Source organism: Sipha flava, unplaced genomic scaffold (assembly GCF_003268045.1).
Source record: "Sipha flava isolate LNK unplaced genomic scaffold, YSA_version1 0_pilon_pilon, whole genome shotgun sequence".
In the NCBI taxonomy this organism is placed as follows: Eukaryota; Metazoa; Arthropoda; class Insecta; order Hemiptera; family Aphididae; genus Sipha; species Sipha flava.
In genome coordinates this window covers 6,876,570-6,893,773 of record NW_020271713.1, presented here as the reverse complement: position 1 = coordinate 6,893,773, position 17,204 = coordinate 6,876,570, and the positions used below count along the sequence as shown (strand labels likewise).

Below are 17,204 nucleotides of genomic sequence, written 5' to 3'. Positions count from 1 at the left end.
GGTATTGATCTAAACAAAACATTTAAATACATTCTAACACATTATTGTTGTGAAATAATATGTTCTATTGAACATTGATGCAAATTAAATTAAAATTGTTTTTCGTTCTAGCAATATAACGAAACTGTAATTAATTATATAGGAATTTTTTTTTAATTAGTGTTTTTACATCAGCATTATGCTGTTTTTTTTTTTTTGTCTACAACGGTCTAAAAATATATTATTTCAAAATATACTACAAGAACTGCAGTATCAATTCAACATAGTTTTTAGTTTCTGGATCCAAACGAAAAAGAGCTGCTATATTATCTTTAATTTTCAGCGAAACGAATGATTATGATTTGTTTTGACGTTAATATGTATGATTTGAAACTGTAAACTATTTGAAATATTGTCCTGCGAGATGTTTATTATAAACGATACGTATAATATAATAAAACATCATAAAACCGGTGGATGTCGGTGAAAGTTAGTGAACGTATTGATACATAAGCAAAAAAAAAAAAAAATCCAAAACCGTCTAAAGTTTTAAGGCAACGTATCGCTTTTGTTTGCGCAGGGTTTATTAAGAATTTTCAAACACATATACCTACATAGTATGTTATACTTACTTTTTTATACGTAGTATGTTCCATACACGTACACTGTACACGTATAAACATACAAATCGACGTAGCTGTGTCGCCGGAACGCATTTTCCTTTGAGTTTAACTCATTACGGACGCTCCGCGTGTATTGTCACCCCAATGGATTGCAAAATTACGCACGCGCACACGCACGAGAAGAGTAGGTACAATGCAATTACGTCGACCCCCCCCCCATCCCCACCACCTTGCCAAACCGTCAAAAGCCGCCGGACGCGGTGAAACAGATAAAATATAAAGTTCGCGTAGAATATTAAACGTAGCTCTACACACCGTCACTACTGGGTCGTTTGGGCTTGCGAGATTGTCGTGGCACCGGGGATGGTTTCATCCAGGATTTAAAATGGCCAAAAACGACGGGATTGGGGACCATGATTCCTGTAGAGATTTGAGCGTTCCGTGTACCTGGCCTATCCATGATGCGATTACTGATTAGTTATGTTTTATGTATCGTGTACAGTTACAATGTTCAGTTGGTTATGTTTTCAGAACATTGTTTTTCGGAACTATCAGCTATGCGTAGTTAGTAGATCCTATGCGAGACGAAGAATGTATTGGTTTATAATGTTTGTGATAGTGTGTGTGTGTTTTGTGTGTTGACGATTTCTACGAGGATTGCTTCGGTTATCACAAACGTAAAAGATTTTTTTGTAGGATATAATGTCTAATCAGTACTTTGACGGAGGTCATTTTACGAATGACTCAAAAGTTGTATTGCGGAAATCTGATGAAAAGTTATGAAATACCGGTTTTTGACAAAATCGAATTTTTATTTCCATTGTAGATCAAAGATAATAAATGTAGCGATATGCAATTTTCACTGAATGCTTATATAACTGTTCGTTAAATATGGTATGATTGAAATTCTCGTGTACACTTAGCTTTTGTCGAAAATTTCGATAAAATAATTTTGAAAATTTAGTGCAAAGTTCCTTATAAATTACTGATGATAAAAAATTGAGTTTAATTAAAAAAAAAAAAAAAAAAAAAAAATGATTATTAGAAAATCGCAAAAATTATTTTATAATCGTTAATCATTACAAAATAGTTACAAGTTTGAAAATACCAATGCAGCAATACCATTCATCCATCCCTGTATATCATCCGACCAAAGAGTCTCAATGTTTTTTTTTTTATTAAATCGTTATAATATATTTGGAACCAATAGGTAGTCTATATTTGAAGTGGCCGATTATTTTTACCGTACGGCTGAGCGTTCCACTGAACTTTTCAGATAACGTTATTTAGGCGGTGTAAGAGCTGGAGGGAAACAGTCCCTTTGCGTCCATCCCCCACCACTTTAAGTTTTGCTTTTGCACGTAACGCTTGCGCGTAGCCAACCACCAGGCGTTGCGCAAGAATTCGATTTTATCCGTCACGGTTTACCTACCACCGGTGGGCACCTACGAAAACATCTCGTTCGAGCACGTGCACGGCGAATGGTTTGAAAAATCGTTACGTTTCGACGTATTTATAATATATATTTATATATGTATAAATATAGTTGTGTAAGATATCGGGTCGGCGGGACGGGAGAGCACAGGTAGAGTTGATGGAGAGGTTTCTACGTGTACCTGCACGTCATATTATCGTTGTACAATAATAATGAATTACCTTTTTGGGAAAATCGTTTTCACGGCAATAAATCAAAAGTTTCCACTGGTCCCCACGTCTGTGTATCGAGTACCTACTTCGTGCGTACATAATATTGTACGTCGCATTTCCAATAAAACTGATTCCGGCGTTTATCGAGCGAAAAACCGCTAACGCGGTCATAATGAAAATCGCGTCTTTCGACACCGAACGGTTGACTGTTGATTTAGACGAATCGAAATAAGCGATAGCTTTTTGTTGCAACAATTCGTATTGAAAATTATAAGAATAATGGGGCTTGAAACCTTTGTGATTTAATTGGTTCCGGTTCTTGGATCCTGCGATGGTCTCAGATGAAATCCTGGAAAAAATTAGCTCTGGTACTAATCGAAACGAGTACCAATACTATTTATAATATTCTAATAAGATATGGCTATGATAGAACTGATAAAATACTACAAATAAATTGCTCAATAACAAAAAAAAAAAAATCATTTATTTTGCTACCATAAAGTTTATAAAATATTAACAAAACTAAAGTACCATACCTAGACTGTTTATGTATATAAAATTCAATCAGAATTCAAAAAACTCAAACAATTCAGACAACGGTAATAAAAAAAAATAATTTTTTAAACCAACATTTCATTATTTCTAATAAGAATTTTGCAAAGTACTTCAAGAAAGTTGACAAAATCCAATTTCGCTAGATAAGAAATTATTAGTAGAAAACATTAATGATTTCATAATACGGTACTATCAGTGGTGGTTTTACGGGGGGCGGGGGGCGATAGATAGGTGGACCCCCCCCCCCCCCCGAGCCGTGTAAAAACTAAAAATATGAATGAGCATACAGTTTACTGAAAATTGTTTTGACGATAATTTTATATTAAGACTGTTTACTGTTTACAAAAATGTTCCCTTCTATAAGTTTGACTGTTAAATTTGAATAAAAAATAATTTTTATTTTAATTTTTGTTTTTATGTTGTGTCATCGTGGTATAAAATGTATAGAACTTAAAATTAATTATCATGTATCAAGCAATAGGAAAAAATAAACGGAATATGTATGCAAAATATTTCCCCCCCCCCCCCCTTGTGGCTTCTCAAAAACCGCTAATGACTACTATGCGTAATAAAATATAATACATATGAAACATGCGTACGTGCGAAGGTGATCGTTGTCATGTTCATAGTGTAATTTTGAATTTTTCCATTGCGATCCATTTCCGAGCAATACAGCTATGTACCGGCGCGTACGGAGTGCCCACATTTACATTATTGTACTGTCCTCGGCATTTCAGGATCATTTCCGATCATCCGAGAATCTCGGACGGAAATCAAAACGCGATAAAACGGAACTCAATTTCAATCATATTGCGCGCGCATGTTACACGTATATATGATATTATATTGTGTACGATACGCATTTACACATCTCTCCGATGAAATCACTACCCCCGTGTACGATGGTGTACGCATACCGGTTGTACTCAACGTCCCTATTCAATTGCAACGCGTCGATATAATATCGCAGTGGTTCTGGAACTATTTTCTTCGCGGAGCGCTTGGGATGCCAAAAAAGTGTTCACCGAGCACTGATATCCGGTGTTGTCGATTTTAGACCGTATAGATATATTATATTCCGTATGGATACAAACAATTTCATCGAATAAAAAAAAAAAAAAACAAAACAACAACACAATTTTAATAGGTTCTACGTATTTAGTAGTATTTTAAGAGTGTTATTGTTTTACCAGTACTTCAATGTTTGATTAGACGGAATTCGTACGACTGCTTGTACATTACAACCGTGTGCAACCGATAGATCAGGGATGGGCAACTCGAAGTCACTAGAGGGCTAATTTTTAGAAAATTTAAATCTAGCGGGCCAAAGCATAGAAAAAAAAGGTCATTCAAAATATGAATTTTAATTAGCATTTATATATATATATATATATATGGAAATAATAAATTCAACACACATGATAGCATAATCCGAATGGTACGAAGAAACTGATATAGTTAAATAGTTTGGTAACAGCTATGGTTGAAAGTTATACACTTATACGACATTTAGATATTTAACGATGTTTGATACTAGATAACAATCATTATATTGATAGGTTAGAGCATAGACGATAAACTTTAAAATTGTATGATGTAATTTTAAAATATATTACGGGCCAGATAAAAAAGGCTCACGGGCCGCCAGTTGCCCACCCCTGCGATAGATAAATGCAATGATTTCACTAATCATTATGTTTGAATTCAGTTGTGTTCGCGAAGCCATTGGGTCTCTGTCGCGGTGTGTCCTATGGCTTTGCGGAGCGCAGTTGGCGACTGTGATACACCGCGTTGCGTACGATTAGTAAAAAAAGTTATGATATTCTTCGTAATCCGTACACAGTTTTCGGTGTTTAAAAAAAAAAAAAAGGGATGGGAAACGGAGAAACGTGATAAAACCTCTTGTTTTTTTTCGGTTTTCACCTACTTTCGTATAGACGTGTGCGCGCGGTCCCTCGGTGCGTTTTCACCGCGAATAAATTGCATTCTCTCTGACTGCGTGGCCTTTTATTTTTTTATTATTTTTTTTTTCATTCGGCGTTGCCGACACGGGCGTCTGGTTTTCGAAATGTCACAGGTCACACGCGCGGCAAATGGTGATGGGGTCAAATACATATTTATATTATAACGCGGGAGATGACGACGTGACACACGACGTTTAAATCGATCGCGTTGCGACGTCAATTCGAGGGACGAGAACCGATGTCCAGCACCCGACGAGCGGCACCGTTATGAATTGAATTTCAAGAGACGACGACAAGCGACACGCAGGGGTGGAACTAGGGATTCATCCCCGAGCGTAACATTTTAGAGGGTATAATTTTTATAATTATTAACAATTGATTTGATATTTTCAACTTTGTTTGAAAAAAATTCTCGAGAAGAGTATTTGATTATTAGTCTATGATAGAACGTAATTTTAACATTTTCCCCGGGCGTAAAAATTCCTAATTCCACCTCTGGCGACACGTATTGTGCGTGGTGGACGCGAATTAAATAAAATTAAATAAAATTGAGTTTAAAATATTTATCATAGCACGGATTTGTATGCACTTAAAAGTATCGAAATATGCCATATAATATGCAGTAAAAATCATGAAAATATGCAAAAAATATGCAGTCAAAATCATGAAAATATGTAAAAAATATGCAGACAAAATTATGAAAATATGCAAAAAATATGAAAGAATTTTTTATTTATTTAAAATTTATAATTCAACTTATAAAAATTAATTACTTAAATACTTAATACAAAAAAATGTAGGGAATTTTCTGAACTTAATTTATTTTTAAAATTGTATTTATTATTAAAATAATCATATGCATTTCAAGTTTATCTTCTGTGAAGCTGTGTCGTTTATCGGTTGACATATTTTTAAAGACTGAAAACGAACCCTCGATGTCAACCGAAGTTATTGGGGCATATTTGAAGCAAGTGGTATGTCGATAATCGACTGACACAGCAAGAGCGATTAAGTTTACGTCGTAATCGATTATTTATTTTATAACTAAATATATATATATATATATAAATTATTATTTAGTGACTATGAAATTTATTTTTAATTTTTCTACTTGACAAAATATTATTTTGTACATTTTTTTTTTAAATTTTCATTTCAATATGCAATAATTTCTAAATATGCAGAAATATGAAAAAAAAAAAATTTCACCATTAGCTTCAAATTATGATGATTCGTGGAGATAACTGACAAAAATCCAAAAATATTGAAAGGAAAAAAATATGCGATAGCATAGAAATCCGCGCTCTATTTATCATCATCGTTGTATCGGAAATATTCGACCGTAGACGATCAGACGATCTGGACGCACAACACCACGGAGTGCCGGTTCGTGTAACGATCGTGTTTTTCGCAGCGCAGCTGGAACGGAGAGAAAGCAAACGGGAGAAAGAGAGAAAGAGAGAGAGAGAGAGAGAGAGAGAGCGAGAGAGAAAGAGAAAAACCGAACTTAAAATAAACATGTACCCGAGCGCGATTGCACAGCGGGCACGGGGCTCGTGTAATTTATTATCATCGAGGGTAGTAGCGGTCTCGGAGCGAAACGAGCAATTAATGGAAAACCAGTGATATCCTACACCCGTCACTTTGCGGACCACCGGGTGTTGTACGCGCGTGTACGAAAACGTTTCGAGTTGGTTTCTTGCCATTCGAATTCAGAGTAAACCACTTTCTGAGGTGTGCCGTTCCGACCTTTTTTTTTTTTCGCCACCAATTTCACTCCGTAGAAAAATTATTATCCGCAGCTACTGCAAATCGAATACTACGTAATCCGATCTACGAAGTCCATACGTGTGCTCACATTATATTCCGGTAAATCGTATTGTACCGCTTTTTCCCGTCGTCGGGGAGCAGGATGTTCGGGTACTAACTTTGGAAACGATTGACCGCCGTACGCAGGGCCGGACGTTTAGCCGTTAGACATTTAGCCACTCTGTGCCGATTTATAAATATGCCGCTCTAATACAGCTATTTTTTGTTCGTGCACAAATTATTTAGGGATTTACAACAATAATGTAAATATTCAGCTCTCGTGTAAGTTAACGAGTTTAAATAATCTTAATCATTATAAATGAAAGTTACTTTGAGTGTATTCATTTTATTTACATAGTATGCTCATATAGTTTTTATTAGTATTATAAAAATAGCGATTCTAATTATTATTGAAATACTTTTCTTGCCTTGGCATTTGTGAAATCTTTGATATTTTCTGTTTGTCTATTTATAATGCCGTGAAAAATTTTAAGTTTAAAGTCCTAAAAGTATTGAGATTAACCTGGGCCATAGTTCTGCCACTACAATATTGCCGCTCCTTGCGAATTCACAGCCCGCACATGCCTTCCGCCGGCCTGGGTTGTAAATCCGTTAGGGTGGGACATTTGCAACAGTCCCCCGCGGTCTACCGAACAACGACTAACCCAATCTTGACTTTTCTACGTAAACTAGTGATGATAACGATAATAATAATGATTACATTATGTTATAATCGACGGCAACGATTTACGGTATCGGTTTTAATTAAAATATTTATCGAGCGATATAATGGACTGACTTAAAAGTCGACGGGGTCGCGACGCCATAAATCCGCATCGTCCAATTTCGGTACCTAAAGATCAATTTTTAATAATATCAGCTTGATATTATGTAATTTTTTCTACATACGCCCATCTTTAGTGGGACGAGTGTTGCACAAATTAATTTATTACCTGCGAATTATTTGCCTACGCGCGTTATTAATTAAAAATTAATTTACATAATGTTTGCCGGGCACGAAAAATAATTACGTTTTCTACTGCAGAAAATTAGGATACGAGCATTAAAACTCAAAACTCGCACCGTTGCATCATCTGTAATTATACAAACGAAATCCCTTCGTTCAAGTTATAACATTATAAGGCATAGCTATGTGTGAACGAGTGGCAATGTTTCGTATTTGTATGACTCACGCACTAACGTTCTGTATGTCAATGTGCGTATACGATGAAAATGGTTATCGCTGTTACTTTTCATTATTCTTTAAGAAATAAAAAAACAACGTCCCCGAGGAAATGTTTATAGTTCATCGTTTACACAGCAGTATCCCTTGAATGGACAGTAAGTAGTTTTATAGTTAAGTTAAGTTTATACTTACCCAGCAATATTTTATAGATCGTTTGTTCATTTCATTGTTGGATTATATAGTCCATTCGTTTATTAGACACATTTTTATGTTTAGTTTTTCAAACGTGCGCTGTTGAGGTTATGCCGACAGACTAACAACATCTCCTGAGAATCGGCTACAGGATTAGTTGTTTTCAAACCGATTTCCATAGCAAGTGGTTCGGTTACTGATGTAAAATTAGAAGCGCAATTTTTTAAAATAATAGTAAAAAAACAAAATACAGTCGTCAATTAAACGACGACCAACAGAACTACCGGTCTCTTCATATCCCGTTACGTATGTGTTATAAGTGCGTCGCCAACTTATAAGCTACGATACAATTGTATCGTTAGCTAGTTAGTATGGTTAGTTATAAGTTAACTTATAACTAATTGTATACCACGACGGGTACATTATTAGGATCGACGCACCGCAATGTCTACTCGAGTAAAATCCGAACACATCACTTGTTTAATCTGTGCCAACCCTGCTCATTAGATTTCACGCGGATATAACACCACCGGTTAGGTTAGCGGCTTGTGTTACGTTCACCCCGCGCGGACACGTAATATTGTCTGAGAAGGTGTCATAACTAATGATACGTGTTCGTTAGAATTTAGCGTATAATTGTATACATCCCCGCGTAATTAGAGATTTTGTGTCACTTACTGTGTTTGGCAACCATCCCCCGTAAAGCCGTGCAACGTACTCGGGGGAACTGTATATACTGCATTAACGTAGTCCCGAGACGAACGAAAACGATTAAGACGGGCGATTCTGACACCACCACGAGTCGTGTTAATTCGGATAACGAGGAAACGCGAGATCGCTACGATCCAGCATTAATCGTCGTGTTAAAAATTAATACAGCTAGGTTAAGGCTGTACTGGGTGTACGGCGAAGTCACGGCGGTTTTACGTCAAAACGACACTGCATCGGGAAACGCGTCGAACATTCGTGGTAAACCCTGTATGCGCCCAATGACGGGCTACGGTGATATACGTATCGTGCAAATTGTGTCCGTGGATACCGAAACCAACAAAAATAATCGATCTGTAATGTATTCTAACCGTGGCGTCGTGCGAATTCATTTTGCGACCGAGGTGGTACGCGAAGTTTTTTTTTTTTTTTTTTTTATCGTATTGTTACAATCAGCAGATATAAATACATTGAAATAATTGTTTAAAAAAAAAAAAAAAAAATAATACGATTTCGACTTTCGCGTTCAGGTTGTGATATATTATATTTTATATGCGGATACACGCTTATACGGTTATATATAAATCTGGTGATTTCAACCGTACGTCCGTGTATATGAATGTTTGTTACAGCTATTGACTATTTAGGTATTTATATTTTCCTTGAAATTACGACGTGTTATAATACGTATTTATAAGGTAATGTAAAAAAAAAACCCTGCCCCAAGAAAAAATTAAGAAATCCACCACTGGTTTATAGTATAAACCAGTGGTGGATTTCTTACACAATACCCGCCGGTTGAACTTGCACAGTTTGCTTCGCTTTGAATCCAACTGGGTCGTGGGTATAGATGTCCGAAGAAAGTGCTTTAAAATGGATATTTTTTCCTTTTTTTAGCGAACACAGTGGAAAAAACAATATTTATTTTACGACTTGTGCGAAAATGTCTGGTTGGTACGTATACGTGCACTCGTACAGTGTATCCATCGTTTAGTGCAGAACTATAATGTAACACTGAATCCGAATGATGACGTCGTTTCGCGTTATTTTTACGGTAACGTAATAGAATGCGTGTTAGAGTAGGTGTAGACGCAGGAGAAAACAGCTATATACGTCGTATTTGTACGCACGTGCGAAGGGGGTCGTTTTACACAGCGGACTATAATTTATGTATGGTCGGTTTTTTCTTTTTTTTTTTTAATACACTTATGTTATAATAATATTTAAAAATAATATAAATATAATCTGCATTTTGTTTGCGGCTACGTGTGTTCACCGACATAAACATACACAGTGGCGTGGTGAACTTAAAAATTTTCAGAGGCAAGTACATTTTGTCGACACCCACCCACATGACCGTATCTGGGTGGTCCAGGGTGTCTGGATCCCCCTCCCCAAAATTTCTTCAATATTTTACGAATGTTTAAAATACTTATTTATTTCAATACCAATATAAATATTTTCAGCCAAAAATGACTTAATCTCCAATTAATCATTGACTGCTTTAAATTTTATATCATAATATCATATGAAGATATGATATTAACTTTAATAAGAGAAGATTAAATCTTTTTCTATATTATTTTTAACCAAATATCAAAAGTTAAAATCTTAATTCAATAAAATTACAATATACATGTTTTGGACCCCTCCCGAAAAAATTTTTTAGATACGGTCTTGCCACCCACCCCCCAAAAAACTGTAAGACGGTCGTCTCTCGATTACCCATATCGTTACGCCACTGAACATACACATTATTCGCCTCTACGGTATGGTTTTCTGGATTACTTTTAGTAAAAAAATATACTCTATGCGGACGACCGGATAGTCGTATACGTATACGACCATCGGAAAGCGGCCGGTTTGAAATGAAATATAAAATATACATATTTATATGTAATGACAACGGTCAAACGTATGATAGTTTACACGAAATACTCAAAAATAATTGTCGACGAAAAATATAATTTACGAAAAGCACTGAAACATATGATACTTGTGTTTTGTAGCGTTGTATAACATTTTAAAATTGTAAATGTAATATATGTAGATATATTGAACACAATATCGGTATACTTCTTGGGATAGTATATTATAGTTTATTACGTAAAGGTATGCTGCTTATAACGTTTAATTGAATTATTATATTCTATAGTTAACATTTTTACTAGTTCATAATACAGTACGGATAGTTAGGTACTATGAAGAATACATCTCATAGTGAATACTTATATATATTGGATGCTGACAGATTTCAATAAAAAAAAAACCATAAATATTTTTAGAATGTAAATATGTTTTTATTTTGTCTTAAATATACACCAATAATAAATGTTATGATCTTTTAAATTTGTCATTGAATTTTAGAATTCTCAATAATCAAAAAAAAAAAAAAAATATATATAATAATAATAATAATAATAATAATGATAATAATAATAATAATAATAATAATAATAATAATAATAATCACTAAAAATAAATAGGCACATCAATAACAAACATTTCTTATCTAACTATAGTAAAAAAATATCACGAAAATCATAATGAAGTTAAAAAAAAAAAAACTATCTTAAAAAAAAATATATATAAATAAGCTTACAATTAGCGATTATACATACATATACAAATATATATGTATATTATATACATGTATATGTTAATATATAAATTTATATATATATATATTTGTGTGTGTGTGTGTATGTGTGTGTGTGTGTGTGTGTGTGTGTGTGTGTGTGTGTGTGTGTGTGTGGGTTTATAGGTGTATGTATGTGTATGTCTGTATGTGTGTGTATGTGTTGTGCATATTACAAATATGTTACGGAATAATAAGTAAGATGTATTTCATTTAAGTTTTAAATAGATAGAATATTATATAAGTAATATATTATTAATATGTATAGAGTATGTATTTATGCTGCATATTTTATTTTAACGAGTTATAAACTAAAAAAAAAAAAAAATCCTATTATGATACGAAATTATTATTGAGTCTGTTTAGATTTAAACAATCGTAGTGAGTGGGTTAAGATCAAATTAAAATTTCAATATAATTCTGATTGTCTGTTTTTAAGTTTTTCCTTATATTTAAAATGAAAAATAATCGTTTACTTTCCATAATAATATCCAAAGAATCGATGTAAAAACTTAATACAACATTTTCTTACATTTTTATATTATGTTACAAAAAATATATTGTAATTATAAGTTAAATTGGTAGTACAACGTATAACAACGTTTTTAATGCATACAGGGGGAGGGAGTTCATAAAATAATCGTATATAAAAAAAAAAAAAAATATTAAGTTTTTATATTATATAGTAATGTCCGCCTGTCGTTCAGAGTAGGTGACGAAAGAAAGTGTGTTGAATTTTTATTTTCTTAAACAGTGATTACTCAAAAATGATTTGATGTTGAATCGAAACGTGCAAGATTTTAACCAATAAACAATGGTTAGGAAAATTAAAAACATCGTATCCAATTTTAGTGTTAATAAATTAAATGTACAGTTGGATGAGTTGAATGATTTCGTTTTCGATATGGATCGGACATCAATGCGTTCAAATTTATTTGCGAAGCGATTCATGAATGTTTACTCGAAACGAAGACAGACATTAAGTCTTTCCATAAACTCATGATAGACCGGCACTCGTTATATTAGGAAATTATACGTCAAAAATAAACATCAACAAAAAAAAAAAAAAAAAAAAAAAAAAAAAAAAAAAAAAAAAAAAAAATCAATAAATAAAAAAAAAGGAACAAAAATAGAAACTTTAAATATTATTAAATAAAACAAATCCTATAATGTTAAAAAGGTTAACTGCTTAAAAGTAACTATAAAATTACATTCTGGTAAAAATGTATTCGAATAACTTAGTTTAGTGCTAATAGTTTAAAGTAATAATCTATACAGGGCGTTCCAAAGTCTCACATTTTTTACTGGACTTCGAGGATTAATAGGTGTTTCTATTAATACATTCGTAGTACTTGACCGACCGAAAAACGTTTAGTTATGCCCGATTACTGTTTCCGGAACATCTCGGATTTAAATACTGACATTGACATTTGGCCTTCATCGTGAGTTTTTTTTTTTTATATAAAAATATCCTTTATCAAATTTTGGTATCAAAAGTTGTCGATATCGAAAGATCCAAACATGGTGCAGCGTCATCGCGTTGATCAACAATGAAAATGGCCGAGAAAATGACAATAAGGAATCATAACATGGTCTGTTGTTCGCCCGTATCCGAGAACACGTAGGCGCTAACCTACATGGGCGTATGTGTTGATATTTTTCTCCGCGGGCCAGATTTACGTTTGAAGACGTTTGGAGAGCCTGTATAGATGTAAATTGGTATTATATTCATAATAATGATGCCAAATAAAAACACTCACATAAGAAGTTTATACTTAAAATAGTAGGGTAATGATAATGACTTAAAATAGGTACTTAAAATATTCCGAGCGTTGACTTGGATTATACTCGTAATATACGTCGTGCGACTACTCTACATAATATAGGCGATGAATAATTAAAACAAATACACAATAATAATATACAGGTATATGCGGTGTACTGTGTACACAATACTACCATACATACACATTATATTAATCGTAATCGGTATTTCCAAACTAAATAGTATACAGATATAATTGTAAGATAGTAATGAAACAAACAAGTAAGGGTAGTACATTAATAGTATTATAAGCTCTAATGTTTATGGTATTTTTTTTGTTTTTTTGGTGGTTTTTTTTTTTTTTTTTTGGTTTTTTTTTTTTTTTTTTGTTTTTTTTTTTTTTTAATTTTCATTAATCCGAGTAAGACTACGGACTACAACGACTCGCCAGAATTACGTGGAATACCGGGGGGAAATCGATCGATTACCGAAAACCGTTCAGCGGAACGCCTTTAGCGATATACCGTACCCGTGTAAAATGTCTACCAGCAGTGGCAGTAACGTGGTGAAGCGTACGGACACGACCGAGACAGCCGACAAGCGAGGAAGTGAGTGTGAAAAGCAATAGCGGCGCTGTGTTTTCACCGCACGGCGGAGAGATCTATGCTTCGGCGGTAGTGACCTCCCGAGTGATTTAGATTTTCGACTCGGCCAGACGACGGACAGCTGCATAAACGTGCGTGACGCGCGTACAAAATCAATACACGGACGTTGTAGGTAATTGTTTCTCTCCTGAGAGAGAGAGAGAGAGAGAGAGAGAGAAAAACGAACATTGATAAATTAGCCAGCCGGATAGTTTAAGCGGACGAAATTACACGAATAAAAACGTATTAACCGGGAACGAAAACGGGATGAACATATTAAAGAATGGCGTACGTGAATCTGTTCCTCGGCGAAGGAAGGAACAAGGGGTGGTCGATTTGTTTCGTACGAACGATAACAACGTTTTAATGCTTCGAAGACGGTGATATTAAAAAGGATCATTGGTCGTGTAAAAGGAAATCACTGCGAAACTAGGTGTGTGTGTGTGTGTGCGTGTGCGCGCGCCGCGCGCGGGTGGAAAATCACCGTATTCTGATTGTAAATATCCTATTGCAGTTAATGCACTATTAAAACCATATTAGTTTAACACGCGCAAATCCCTCCGTACAACGGCCGTTTTTATTTAAAAAAATTTCTTTTCTTTTTTTACGATACCGACTAATCAGTTCGTTCGATGCGTTCGAAATGCGACTTCTATGTGTACCAAACGCGTGCGCCTAAAAGACAACGAATAATTAACGACAATGTTCGATTAACGCTTTACGCGGACTATGAATGTAAACCAACAAATGTATCGGGACGTTGCGCGCGCACATTTGTAATACACTCGTATTATAATTATTATCTTAACGTGATTTTTACTGTTTTCGTTATGTTTATGGTGTTTTGATTACGAGCAGTAAACCGTGTACGGTTAAGGGCGTGTACGCGATCGAATCACGTTTTACCGTAGACGTTTTCAGCGGGCACCGATCCCGGTGCATTTACACGATACAATATCGTGGTGTCACTAGGAGATATTGCTGGGTGCGTCCCTCCACCCTTCGGTGTTTGTGCAACGCAAAGTTCGGACAAACGTCCCGATCGAAACCGTCCGGACAACAGTTATTGTTCTCAGATGTGCGCGCGTACGCGATCGTCTCCGTGTGTCGTCCGTCATCCCTACCGCCGCCCGCCGACCGTTTATCCGTTAAATGTACGATTAGGTATTACGTTTTACGCTACAACAACATTGGTACTGACCAAAAAACATTTTGAACACATAAAATAATTAATCTCACACGGTTAATCTGGTAATATACGCACGTGTACACGTTAAACGGCGTTGCATAGTTCTCGATTTGTTGAGCTCTGTTTTTATAACAGTTTATTACGTTTAAATATTTAATATGTACACGTATAAATAAATGTACGAACGCTGCGTGTATTTTTTTTTTTTTTGTATTATCATTTCGTTAGACAAATGATTATTTTTTCGTTTTATAAATAGCTTGTCCGTCGTAATTTGTTTTTCTATTCTATATTCAATGTTACATAGTTTATTGTTATGTATTAGTACGTAAAATAAGTTTACACCTATAAAATTTATCTTATCTTAATTTTAAGTACCTAATCTAAAATATTGTTAAATATGTAATAATTAATAATTAATAATAATAATTATAATAGTTCCTACATTGAAATAGCATTAAAAATTAAAAATTAACAAAAAAAAAAAAAAAATTCAGTGGTGCGTTAAAATATAATAACAATATTAATATTTATATAATTATTTATATATATTTTGTATTGGTAATATATTATTATGAATTATAATAACTTTAAATAATATGACGAGTGTTATATATAATGTGTAACCAATCTGATTGAATACAATTCAAATACGTCAATTATTATATTTTGACTTTTCTCTAGGTAAAATAGTTTACTTTTGTTTACAAAATACAAAGTGCTTCGTCTCTAGTATTAAATTAATTATTATTGACATGAGTTTCCGACCTATTTAAAATATTGGATAAAGGAAACTTAAACAATCTAACTTAATTGTTCAATAGTTTTCAATTCATATTCTACAATAGTGTTTATGAGTTATATGTAATGCAATACACTATAATTAATTTTTTTTTTTTTTTTTACTGTGTATTAAATTGATGACTTGAATCGAACGTGGTTTTGTAAATAAATAAGGTTACAGCCATACATCCCTGCGAAAAATAAATTAAAACAGCACTATTATAGTAAAACACATTAGGTAATTGAAGTTCGGTGGTAAAAATCAGTTATTGCAATTATTTTTCTTTGACTGCCCGACGACGACATTATACGTCTTAACATAATATTTGATTGTTATTATGGTTGGCACGAGTGTTCGTATAAGTGGAAACAGCAGAAGCCAGAACTAACAAACTTTTAATCAAATGAGTTGAACGAAAATTATTTAACGTTGAATGGGATTGCACGATAAGTATGGTAAAATGCGTACACGTAAAACTTTGTCAGAACGTTCGATGGCAACACTTGCGGAAACGGAAGAAATGAGATTTCGACTTACATTTGTTAAACGGGTACCGCGTGATTAATGGTAAATGCAGTGCTCGTCGCCGCGATTGAATACTATTTGGACGATTGTCACAGAATCTTCGTCAATCTTACATTATTGCAATTGCAATTCAAACGTTTTACGAACGTTTATCGGATGACACGACAATATTGTGCTGTTCGCGTTGCGATTTAAATGTCGTTTTCGGAAAAAAAACTTCGAATCATTATAATGCATGTAGGTACATTATTCGGAACGCAGGAGCCTGCGTATAACTGTTGTTGTGTATGTATTGTATACTTACGGTGGACGTTCGGTGTAACATAAGTTGATTTTTGAAATGCAGTCATCGTGTTAATACCTCGGGATGCCCGGCGGTGCAGCAACTAATACAAAATAAACAAATATTGAATTACTTTGGATTCGCGTGAAAATAAGTATACGCCGACTTGGATAAACATTGTAACTGTAAACTTCTTGCCAATGTGCCAATAAACATACATAAACACACACACACACACACACACACGTGTATATAAATAAATAATCATTGTTGTGTGTTTATATGATGCTCCAGGGTATGACAAGAAGTTGTGTACGCCATAGATTTATCCTCGTTCTGTCGTGCCAAAATGTATCAAAACTCTAGTGTGAATTAATTTTTATTTTATACATTTAACAACGTATCATAGCACGTTCGGTTGGATTATTGCGACGAGATATCAATGATGAAAACATACATGATAGTACAGCCAATAAATTATTACTTATGAGTTATAACATTTTTAAATAAATATTGTATAAATTGTGATTATGGGAGCATTAAATTACAAAATTTCATTGACTAATGTTATTATAATTGTAATAATTATTAATTTAACTAAATCTTGTATTTTAAATTATACCAACAAAAATAATTTAATTATAATTAATGTAAATTAATGTTAAAATGTAATTTACTCGAAGAGTTTGTATAGACTTTAAGGATAATTGACA

The 17,204-nt window shown here is 33.9% G+C and overlaps 1 protein-coding gene across 2 annotated transcripts in view; it reads right to left on the bottom strand.

Moving 5' to 3' along the window:
• Positions 1 to 15,755: 15,755 nt before the first annotated feature.
• LOC112685149 (protein muscleblind) overlaps positions 15,756 to 17,204 on the bottom strand; it is a 68,301-nt gene continuing 66,852 nt past the window's right edge. For both annotated transcript variants that reach the window (XM_025556967.1, XM_025557042.1), the window contains 2 exons: positions 16,513 to 16,594; positions 15,756 to 15,873 (listed from right to left, as the gene is read on the bottom strand). In XM_025556967.1, the coding sequence (XP_025412752.1) occupies positions 16,563 to 16,594 (32 nt within the window). In that variant the 3' untranslated portion in view covers positions 15,756 to 15,873; positions 16,513 to 16,562. The remainder of the gene's footprint in view (positions 15,874 to 16,512; positions 16,595 to 17,204) is intronic.